The following is a 12,932-nucleotide window of genomic DNA, read 5'->3' on the forward strand; positions in this document are numbered from 1 at the left end:
TTTAACAGCAGATGGCAAAATATACACAACAGTGTAACTTCCCCAAATATAGAAAATATTATTCTGGATAATAAAAATATTACCTTTGAGAAAATTCAAAATTAATCTAACGTTGATAATAACAGGAACACAAAGGATATTTCCAACGCTGTTTTTATTTTATGTCCAAATACAGGTTACTGTTTTCCATGAAATACATTTGAAAAAAAAAAAAAGTGGATTATTGTTATTGAACGAACAGGTAGCTTAGGCAATAAAAAATATACCAGCTTTGTTTGTAATAATAGAGGTGCTTACAGCTGAATTCTAGATAATGAAAGAAATATAGCAGGAGAATTCTCTACCAACTATTCTAATGTCATCTAAGTATAAAATAATCATTTGGTTCATGCTATTGTTTGACTAACGAAACTCTTGCAAAAAAATAAGTTTGTTACGAATTTAAAATCAATGTTTCGGGCAACAGCCACCTTTTACCAGGTTTGCCATAAGTACAAGATGGCTTTTAGAAGAAATAAATTCAATGAAAATAATAAATAAGAAAATAAGCGCGTAGCTCGAGATTACATTCTTACGCTAAAACACAACAAAGAAAGTATGAGAAGTAATTTCAAAATAAATATTCAGTGATCGACACTTTCAATAAGATAATAATAAAACTATGATATATTGGTAGCACACATTTTCTACCTTGAGCCTTCTAAACTATCTACAACAGGATAATCGTTGGCACATACATTTTAAACAAGCACAAATAGAACAGATTATTCCCGAGAAATCATCAAATCGGAGGTATAAATATTAGATACATGCTGAACTATAGTTGAATACATTGTTGCGGGAATTTCGTATGCATAACTCACGTAAGATTACATCAAATAAAACAAGTGAGTATGGTTTTGTTCGATTTTATCTGTTTTTACGTGAGTTATGCATACGAAATTCCCCCAACAATTTATTCAACAAAACCAAACTCACTTATTTTAAAATAAAATATAAATAATTCGGAACCGTTTAATCAAACGGAATAGAACTAAATTAAAATTACATCCATTCACCTGACATCAAATGAATTACATTGAAATTAAAACCGTATTATAAAGTAAATTGCACATATATTTATTAACAGCCACTAAGAGATGTACGTGTGCTTCATGCGTTATGTACGTGCTACAAGTATGTAAGTACTGAAACACTGTTTAAACAAAAGATTTTTTTTAAATGGATACAAATGGAAATATATATTCGATCTCCCTTCAACAAAGCGTGTGCTGTGCTATAATAGCCAGAGCTCAAATATTTCTTTTTCACCAATATTCAGTATTATTAACAGAAATAACATATATTGGGCTGAGGAATAATTCGTGAGCGTTTTCTCAAGTTAAAAAAATATATTCATAAATGAAACGCTTTCGCAAAATATTTCATGTCATTTGGTAGATAATTTTTTGCTCTAATAGATGGTGTGTTTGATTTTCATATGTCTTTAATTTTTGCTTTCATTTTCAGCTCATTAAATGGAATGTCAAGTGGACAAAATCGAGCATTTTCGACACCATCTGCTTTTCGCATTTAATTTCTTGCAATTTCGTTTAAAACAATGCATACTATATACCTAGGTATTACATGAAATAAAGTATCATAATAAATGTTTTGAGTGTAATGTGTTCATGCATTGAAGTATTGTATAGTCTTGCATGTAATGCTTGAATGAAATTATTTAAAAACGCTCATGAATTATTCCTCAACCTAATATATAAGAGTATATCATATATGTTTTAAATAGCTAAATCTTGTAAATAATGCTGTTGTTGTATTCTGTAGTTCGAAACGAACGAAACAAAAACCTAATAAGCATAATAAGGACTTATATTTAAATTTAAAGTAAAGAAGTGTAAAAACGTGGAATTACTATAAATGGAATATACCTCTGTATACAACATTATTTTGTATAAATAATTAGTGGATAATCAGCATTTTTGACTAAGATCTTGAGATTTATTTCTTGACAAAACTCTTGATCAAGCGATGGCATAAAATAGTGAATTTTCTGAGTTATAATAACAAGAAATGAAAAATCAACTGTTCGCTTGTTGTTGTTTCACTTTTTTTTTCTTCCATGATTGTTTGTTTCATTTTATTAGCACTGCTTCATTATCACTAATTGTGAAAATGGTGTGATAATTTATTCCCCTAGCGAGTAAACTCGGTTTTTGCGTACGAGGCGTATTTACATATTAGGCCTAAATTTTGACCTTTTGGCGCTTGTATACAGAGACACGTTTTTTCTTATACGGTGTATCAAGATCATCGCTGAGAACTTTAACGAGCAAACTAAGTAAATTCTCTTCATTCATTTCACCCCAAACTACACCCATCACAGAAGTCACCATGTGGTTAAATATAGATATACAAACAAATATAACTTATCAAACTTCACTCCTTTCAAAGGTAAAGTTTAACAGTGCATTACTCTCTTTTAAGAAAAAAATAAGTGGGATAACTACAGCCCTATAAGTAGTAATAGAAGCTTTTTAAGCCTATACAGGGTAAGTCAAAAATAAATAGCTCTTTAAATAGCCATAATTCATAGCCATGACCAATTAGAATGAAAGTTACTTGTACAGAAGTTCCCCAGTAACATATCAAGTGTTAGAGACGCATCTATTTGTAGTAGTTTAGCTGATAATTCAAGGATATTACAATTCTTCATCATAATGTCAATTAGAATATCTTCAACGTCATTATAGTCACACTTGTTTATGGATCAAATAAGTAAAAAAATAAAAGTAAAATATCGAGTTTTCAACTAAATTACTACAAATGGATGCGTCTCTGGCACTCAATTTGTTACTGGGGGGAATTATGTATACGTACAGAATAAAATGTTATACATTTTACAGCTAATATATACAGAACAATGTTCACCTGCCAGCGATTAGTGTGCAGATGGCACTCTCCTCTCGTGGGATAATCGGACCTTACATACTCAATGACACTTTTACTAGATAGAGTTATCCTGAATTGTAAGTGAATGATGCAGTTCTCGTAACATGAAACATGTTTCCATATACATTGGTTTACTTTCAGTATGATGGTACACCTTCACATTTCCACTCCAGTATCCGCTTCTATCTGGATACAGAATTTCCCGAATGATTGATAGGTCGCAGGAGTAATGTTTATGAATGCCTCTACGGCCTCCAGACCTCACTCTCCTAGACTTTTTTTTGCTTGGGGACATCTGCAGGATTCGTGGGTAATGATACAACAGGAAGCAGGCAAAATAACAGCTGACATGCGCACAGCACCGAATGTCGGGATGATGAAAAAGATACAATTCGTGTACGAGTGTTGGTGATGGACATTTTCAGTATGTGATGTAACTTCTATAATGTATCACATATTTACATATCTAAGTTATTTTAAACATTTTTTTGGTTCATGTTTACTTAAACTTTCTGAGATACAACATTTCAAAGTGTTTATATATGATTTTGACCCACACTGTATTGTAATTAAGAACTAGCTCTATACTTTACATCAGGTTGTATATTAACAAACCTATTCCATCTAACTTTGAGCTGCCTCTTTTCATTCTGATGTTTATGTTTCAGAATACATTTACAACACTTAGGACTTAAAATAGAATAAAATACAAACATGGGAAAAGCTTACTGCTTATGTAGGTGAAGATAAAGTTGTAGATTTGATGTATCTGGATTTTCAATAAAGCATTTGACAAGGTACCACATAAATATTTATCTTTGTAGGCATGGAAGATAAGTTAGCTAATTGCATAGAAAAGTGGCTAGCTAGAAAAACAGCAGAGGGTTATTATAAGTGGAGTTCAGTCATACTAGATTAATGTCACAAGTGGGACACCTCAGGGCTCAGTCTCAGAACCTTTGCTCTTTTTGATTTACATCAATGACATAAATGAAGTAAAAGTCAATAAATTACTTAAATTTGTTGATGATACCAAGATATTTGATGTCGTTAGCTGTGAAAATGCTGCTGCTGTACAAAAGGATTTAGATCATTTAGTGAGTTCGGTGAACAAATGGCAGATGGGTTTCAGTTATAATAATAAATATAATGTGGATGGAAATAACTTTAACAGTACCATGAAAGGCATCGTGATTTAATGATTAATCAGTCTCTTAAGATATCCAAGCAACGTGTTGTTGCTACTGGAAGGGCAAATGGGATTCAAAGAATGTCAAAATATCTGTAAGGCAAGATTTTCCCTAAGTGAAACCATACTGACTATCCAATAAAATTCTAAATTTTATTAAAATATTTTGCAAGTCACCCCTTATCAGGCTTCCCGAAATTTTTCCTACAACTGATGTAAGACTAACAGGCTTATAATTAGTGGGTAATGATATAGTGTTAATGGTAATTATTGGTTCTGTTATCATAATGATTCCATAAATTTATCTTAAAGTTGCACAATTTTTCGAATAATTTTACATAACAAAGTTATTTGAAAGCACAAAAATGAATATTTAACATTTTAAGCACCGCCACACTTTTTCAAAAGCCATTTGTTTGTTTGTTTACTAGTCAGAATAAACTAGATCAATATAGTCGCCGAATGATGTCTGTGTAATTGGAAAGGTATGATATATATATATATATTTTAAATTATGGTATCAATAAGCGTAGAAATCATCTAAATATTCTAATGTTATGTTTTGTTTTGTTTTTGTACATTTATTGTATATATGTGTGTGTCTAAATCGCACTTATATATTATCTGAAACCTGTAATTATTTTCTTTCACATGATGTGTTAACTGTAGAAAATCGAAAATGAATGAAGTTATGACAATGACTACGATGATGAATTGCTGTAGCTTATATTCACGGATAAACTCGTGCTTCGCGTACCAAGCGCATCTAAACTTTAGGCCTAATAGTGAATTTTCAGGTATTTGTTGTAATTTGTTTTTGAATGTAAAGAATTTACTTAATGTTTCTCTGCGTGTTTTTATATTACTGAAGTGATTATCTTTAAGGTGTTGTTATAAACATCGTACTGAACAATGCACGTTAAGCGTCGTTCACTTTTACACTGTATAAACGTGAAATACTACTGCGCAATTATCCTATAGACATATTAGATTTCCAGGTGAGCGAACATGCATACACGCACAGACTAACTGACACACGTTAGTTTCAATTACAGAGAAAAGGAACTTTCAGCCGGATCTATTGTTTATAGACGGATTCTTCTATTTAATTGTAAAGGCTATCTAAATTTTCCTGTTGACATCATCCGTCGCTTTACGCATAATCTTACAGGTGAATTGACGGACATCGAAGTCTATGTCAGTGGTTCCGTGAAAACTCTGAAAATGGAGCTTCATTGATGTACTATAATATTTATTTTTAATATCCCCTTTGACAACTATTTAACCACTCCTTAACTGGTTGTCTTGCTCTCTCTGTGTAAAGGAATTTGGTGGGATATAATTTGCTTAGTATTTGACATAATGTTATTTAGTCCACATTTACATCCAAAACAATAGTTCAGTTTTAAGCAAATTAAGTGTGTCAAGTTAGAACGTACTAGCCTATCCTTTAACGTAAATCTGCAGAAATTAATAAGAAGGATGTCGAGTCTAGAGTTACAGGTTTATTTTTCTTGTTGAATTAGGCACAGCATTCGATATAACTGAAATTTCAAAACTCTATCAACTGATATTTAAATGTTTTGAAGCCGAAGCCGCTTTTTTAATATTGTTATTTATTTATTTAGTTGAATAGTTATTGTTTCTTAGCCACTTTGTAACATGCAATCATCCTTGTTCAGCTTTGTTTCTCTCAAGCACTAAACTGTTGGCCAATGGCAATGCCTAGTTTGATTTTGGCACGATGGGCTGAGAAATAGTTCAAAGTTATTCCGCCGCCTGAAGGCGTAATAAACAGTTTTGATGTTATCTGTTCATTAAAAATACCGATCTTATAATCTAGAACTGTGGTTTTCACACCACATTTTTCGGAACCTATGAGTTCCATGAAGGGTCAGCAGAGTTTCCTACAAAGACAACAAATAATGTCGTGTTTTTGTTTCAGTTATTTAGTCTTAACCCGTCAGGGACCAAATGTATTTTTAGAAATCGTAAGTTAATAGATACTCATTCATTTTCATCTAGGTTAGGCTTCGATGATGAGTTAAGGGTTGGGGATCCATGACAGGAAGTAATGAAGTAAAAGTCTTACATGGTAGTAGAGTTTGGAGATCAATAGTCTTGAACAGCGTTTCTCAAAGTGTGGTCCAAGGACCCATGAGAGTCCGCGAGGTCAAAACTATTTTCATGACATAATTTCTTCAATTAAACGTTTTTGTACGTTTTGAACAGAGCGAGAGAATGAGAGTGAAAAGGCAAATGATGTATTAGTACGTTTTGAGTCTTTGAGAAAGAAGGTTGTCTTCAAGTTGTAAAATTAGTACTCATGTTTTTGCATATATAAGCGATATTATTTTGGATCAAATGTTCATTGAATTTATTTGGGATTTAAGCGAATTTTAATCTGTATGGCCGATAAATTTGGACTTTTCTCCATTCTAGAAGTAAATACATATAAAAGTTATACTTAAGCTTGAATAAATTGAAATCTAACATTCTAATAAAAATTTTGAAGGAGAGATATAAGTGCAGAGAGGAATCAGACAACAAACAATTGTTCAATCGTTTGAGAAGTAAGTACACTTTGTTGTCTTATTTTACAATAATATTTAAAAAAGTTTTTTGAAACTTTTCTAAATTTTTAAACTTTATCTAAAACTTTTATTATTTTATAACTTAATTATATTTTATTCTAAAATAAAATAAAATTTATTCATAAAATATTTTTTTTATATTTAAGGATGGATAGTTGGCTTATAAAAGGGAGATTAGAATACTCGTCTTCTCAACCCATAGCTGTATCATTTGCGTCTGACATATCAGAGAATTCTCTGACTCATGGAAGGGAGGAATCTTCTCCAAAGAAACTGGGCAAAGCTGGAAATGAGAAACGAAAATATGACAAAAGCTATCTTTCCCTTGCCTTTATAGATATTAATAATTTACCTTATTCTGTCTTATGCAACAGAACATTTTCAAACAGTGTTATTGTGCCAGTTAAGTTGCTGTGTCATTTTAAGACCAATCATACAGAGTTTAAAGAAAAAGGAACTGAATATTTTAAATGCAGACGTGATCAGCTCTTTAAAATCCAAAAATTATTTGTTACAGGTTTTCAAACTAGAAATGAAAAAGTTATCGTATTGTATTGGCTGGAGAAACTAGTAAAGCCCTGTACAGTTGGCAATGCTGAATGCATGCTGGATGAAAAGTCAGTAACAGAAATCACATTAGTGCCACTTTCCAACAATACAGTAACTCGTCGAATTAAAGAATTAGCTGCAAACAAGAAGACTGAGTTAATATCTCGTCTGCAGAATTGTACTTTTGGCTTACAAACGGACGAATCTACAGACGTAGCTAGACTTTTTTTTTTTTTCGTCCAGTATCAACACCAACTAACCATAGAAGATATTCTTTTATGTAAATTCTTGCCAACAAACACAACTGGTGCTGAAATATTCAATGTGTTGAATAATGTTTTTGAATCTCATGGTTTATCTTGGAACAACTATGTTGACATTTGCATTGATGGTGGGTAAAACTGTTGGCGCTTTAGCACAAACAAGGCAGTGGCACCAAACTATACTAGTAGTAATTGTATTCTTCACCGCCACGCACCTGCGGTAAAAAAATGCCAGTTTCACTTAAGAATGTCCTTGATGAAGCAGTAAAACTTATTAATTTTATTAAATCTCGACCCTTGAGTACACGTCTTTTTAATATTCTGTGTGACGAAATGGGAAGTTTGCATAAAGCATTACTGGTGCATATCGAAGTACGATGACTGTCTCAAGGAAAGCACTCGTGCGATTGTTTGAGTTGCGAGCTTAACTAGTCGCTTTTTTCGTAGAACACCATTTTTACTTGAAAGAACGACTGACAGACAAACTGTGGTTATTCCCACTTGGGTATATAGCAGATATTTTTTCGAAAATGAACAAAGTGAGCCTAAGCTTGTCACTTCAAGGAAAACAACCGACAGTGTTTATTGCTAATGGTAAAATTCAAGCCTTTAAGCGAAAGTTAGAATTTTGGACAACTTGTATCCGCCATCGTGAGCTTGACAGCTTCCCAATGCTTAAAGACATTTTTGACGAGATCGGTGGTGACATTAACGAATGTGATTATTTTGATACTATAAAATGAAATTTATCAACATTTGGAAGGTCTGCATAACTCATTGAACCAATATTTTCCAAATGACCAGTGAATGATGCTACAAAATCATACACGAGTAAAAGATTCATTCAAAGCGCATGATAGACCAATAAATTTTAATGTAACAGAGTACGAAAAGTTTATTGATATGGTTTCAGATTCCACATTGCAACTAACCTTTGAGAAACCACTACTTGTCGAGTTTTGGTGTAGTATCAAAGAATATCCACAATTATCTGAAAAAGCTGTTAAAATACTCCTCTATTTTTCCAACTGTATATCTATATGAGGCCAAATTTTCTTCATATGCTTCAACCAAAACAACATATCGCAACAGTTGAAATGTAAAAGCAGATATGGGAATCCAGCTATCTTCTATTAAGCCAGACATTATAAAGATTTGCAAAAATATAAAACAATGCCACTCTTCTCACTAAAAATGTTTTTTGTTTTGAAAAATATGGTTATTTTTCAAAAACATATGTTTAACATGTAATGGGTTTATTATTGTTATTTTTAAATTAATAAATAAATAAATATTTAAATAAGTTCTAAGTTTTAATTTCTAATATATCGATAGATATAACCCACATATACAAAAGCTCTTTGGGGTCCTCAATCATTTTTAGAAGTGAAAAGGGGTACTGAGACCAAAAAGTTTGAGAACTGCTGGTCCAGAAAGTCTATGCGTCCATTATCAAAAGTTTTAAGGTAAACTGTTTTCATTCTATGTCATGTGTAAAATTAAGGTGACCGTAATAATCCTCATGCACATTTAAGCTACGAGTCAATATTTTAAAACTGTTAACAATATATTGAATAGTTACGCTTGTTTTCTTTAATATTGTATTGAGAGGTTTCGTTTGAAACCAATGCATATATAAGGTTGCGAATGGAGGAGCAACATTGTTGCTTATAAGAACACTGTAGTTCTATCTATAAAACTTTTGGTCAGAAGCAAAGTAAATATTCAAAAATGTTACCAGTAGTTATGTAATAAATTACATGTCAAAGCCAAAAGTGTTCATGTCTAATAAGTAATCTCTAAGATCTTCAGTTATATCGAGGATTCCTTTATTAAGATAAATATCTGGATAAATTTATGACAACCATCGTAAAAAGTATCATGCACGTTTTTTGAAAACAATGGTTAATATATTTTATTCGTGGAGACGTAACAAAGAAGGGGATGTAGGAGATTTGAAATATGTTCGGTAGGAGTATTACACGCTGAAACTACGAAAGGAACGATCTTAGAAATACGAGATTTCTAACGTTGTGTGCTATAACTTTTGAGAAGTAAAACGGTGTTAACTGTCAAAACGTTACAATTTATATTTTACTTGTATTTCATCTTCTCATACCTAAGCCGTGTTAAAAGTTTACTGACATGATTTAATAGTTGAGTAATATTAGATGAGATAAAAAAGTAAGTAAATACATAAGTAGAAGGCGAACATGCTGCCATCCGACTAGGCCTACTTTAGATCTTGTACATTTCAATAGTTTTCCTTCAAATTTATCGAATGAACCAAAATATTTCACGAAACAATATTTACAATATAAACCACTTAAGCACAAAGAAATCTCCAATTTTCATTAACAAAATGCTTATAAAACCAAGCTAACAAGTTTAGACACCTCTGATTTCGAACCTCAATGTACAAATTAAAAGAAACATAAGGTGGCACATTTAATGTTGTACCTATTGCTCTTACATCAGATTGATTGTACACGATAAATAGCTTTGTACACCATTTTTTCACTTATTATAATTTACAGTCAGTTAACAATTGAAAGATAGTGTAAACTTAAGTTTTTTGCTGTGGCATTAGATTTCGCCTGTTGTATTTTTATTACTTTCAAGGTTTAACAGCTGGAAGCATCTATTATTAGCATTGTCAAAATCGCTTTAGTATTGTTTGATCAAAATTGTTTATTATGTTTCGGACTACTGCACAAGGAATCTTTCTATAGAGTCACGTTAGACCTGTTTAACTATAAATATGAAACACACTGAAGTGACAAGTGAGATTCGTAATTATAATATGTTACTCTTTTAGTTATTATACTTTCATTTATAGGCTTTACAACATCTGACAATGTAAATTATCAATAGTACTCATAAAAGGTTGTCTCCTTGAAACGTAACTTCTCAAGTATTTTCCACTTACAGCCAGTAACGGATTAAGATACCACCGGGCCCTGGGATAGTGAATAATATGGACCCCCTCATGTATATTATTTTACAAAACAAGCGTTAATGCACTATTAAATATGCATTGGTTTACAGATATGGGTATACTTAAAATAAAATTTATTTTGTATGTGATGTACATTTTAAATTATTAATCCTATTTTAACAACACAAATCTCGTTCGAAAAAAGTAGTTAGTTATTCATAACTAAAATAAAATTTCAAATAGCAATCCCGACTTAAACGAAACATTTTTAAAGAACTCATTACATTTCTAACAGTTCTTTTTTAACAAAACTTATTACATTCACTATCCTAACATACTGTTGATGTGCACGCGCATTGTATTCGCTTTGATCAACGTGTGTTATAGACTACTTCTGGAGAATTACATTCCTGATTAGTAACCCTGAACGCAAGTTAACTAAAAAGGGATAAGCTAAACCTATTTCATAGTCAAAAGTATCAAACAGTATCCTAGCCTAAAATTTTTGGTACCCATTTGACTCGGGGCTCCTTAATCCGCTACTTCTTACAGCGATTTTATCCATTGTTATGTATTTTCAGACGTTATCATCTTGTTTCTCCATTTCTTTATGATGTAAAAATTAATAAGGGATATGTATTGTTCATAAATCTTTAGGCCTAGCTTAGTTTAATATTTCACTCTACTATGTGTTTTAGCCTCTCCTAGAATATGTTGGTTAGCTCTAGAATAAAAGAAAAAGAAGGCTGTATCACGCATTTCACGTGAAAACTTATAAGCGAAGAGACAGATATATTGTTATTTTATTATTATGTTTTCTCTCTTTATAATTCAAAATTAATTTTCAATTAATAGTTGTCTGTCATTAATTAAAATAAAATTAAAGATATATTTCCAGAAATAACAAACGTGTTCTCAAAATGCTAAGTTCCTATAGTCTTTAGAAATATCCTGTATAGCCCTATCATTTTGATAATAATTAAATAACAAAAAGAAACTGAGTGTTGCATAAATGCTAGGTTATTTCCAAACGTCTGTGTCTAATATTACTTTACGTAAAGAGCATTCCTGAGCATACAAGTTATCGCGCTCCGTAATAGGATGCATATTTATTTCTGGGTCGGTACATCTTCATCTACCGATACAATCAAAATTGAAATACAAGGAAAAACAATGAATGGAGTATTATTAATATTATGTGTATATCAAAATGGTCCTCAAATTATAACTGGATGTTCGTATGGAGGAAAATGTTTATTTTTTTACCTCTTCATTTTCCTTGAACTTTTGTTTGTTTAGGGTATCTTGTAACATTCTAATGCAATGTATGATAGTCCACCATACAGCTAAAATTGTTTCAACTTTTATTGTTCTACACTCACCGCACACAAACTTTCAGGCTGACAACAAAATCCCATTAATTCCATTAGTGTGTTCTGTACACAATCATTCTATGGACTTAAGGCCATCGATGCATCAGTATATTCTGACATGGTAAACTAAGTTTTTCTTTAGTTACCCATTGTACATCTTAGCCCGTTTCTATGGAAACATCAACATCGTGTGAACACGATGATATTCACACTACATGCTTTAAGGATCAGTGTACAAGAATCACCTCTGAAGTTAGTGATATAAAAATGTGGCAAAGAGTTGGGTTATCACAACATATTTCACACAACTTACAACTTAAGTGTGTTTGTTGCGAATTGAGCGCAAAGCTACACAATGTGTTATCTCTGCTCTACCAACCACGGGTATCGAAGCCCGGTTTTCAGCGGTATGGGTCCACAGACATACATCTGTGTCACTGGGGATCACTTAAATAACTTTACAATAACAACAAGACCCAGGAAGTATCATACTTTAATCGAGAAAATTAATTGAATGTATTAACTTGCTGCTTTGAAAAATAATTCTGACTGATAAGAAGACTTATGGATCCCAGAAACTAAAAAATAAAAGTATACATTTACTATGTACGACATACAAGGTTGAATTGAACATACAGTATACTATGTGTTTTTTATCAATGTGTACGACATACTAGGTTGAATTGAACATACACTTACGTTTTTTAACAATGTATACGACGTACAAGGTTCAATTGAACATACAATATACTGTTTATCAATGCATTAATTTATACCTTCGGAAAATTGTAAACACGCCTCAGCATCGCAAACGTCTATTTTTAACTAACTGTTAGTGAATTTGAGTTAATATATATATATATATGATGAACAAATTTAATTTCATAATGAACAATTACACTTGCATAATTATTTATGTAGAAAATAACGGAGGCACGACTTCCAGAAATATAAACAATGCATATTTTATTACTTAATTAATTAAATAACACAAATAAATGTAACTAGTAAAAATTTACTAATTACACCCCCACAAACTGACAATTTGCTATGGATGCGTATGTAATTAAAAAATGT

The 12,932-nt window shown here is 31.7% G+C and overlaps 1 protein-coding gene across 1 annotated transcript; it reads left to right on the plus strand.

The window, feature by feature from the left end:
• Positions 1 to 6,879: 6,879 nt before the first annotated feature.
• On the plus strand, positions 6,880 to 7,680 carry LOC143248151 (zinc finger BED domain-containing protein 5-like). Its single transcript, XM_076496583.1, has one exon. The coding sequence runs from the start codon at positions 6,880 to 6,882 to the stop codon at positions 7,678 to 7,680; it is 801 nt and encodes a 266-aa protein (XP_076352698.1).
• The last annotated feature ends 5,252 nt before the right edge of the window (positions 7,681 to 12,932 follow it).

Source organism: Tachypleus tridentatus, chromosome 4 (assembly GCF_004210375.1).
Source record: "Tachypleus tridentatus isolate NWPU-2018 chromosome 4, ASM421037v1, whole genome shotgun sequence".
Lineage (NCBI taxonomy): Eukaryota > Metazoa > Arthropoda > Merostomata > Xiphosura > Limulidae > Tachypleus > Tachypleus tridentatus.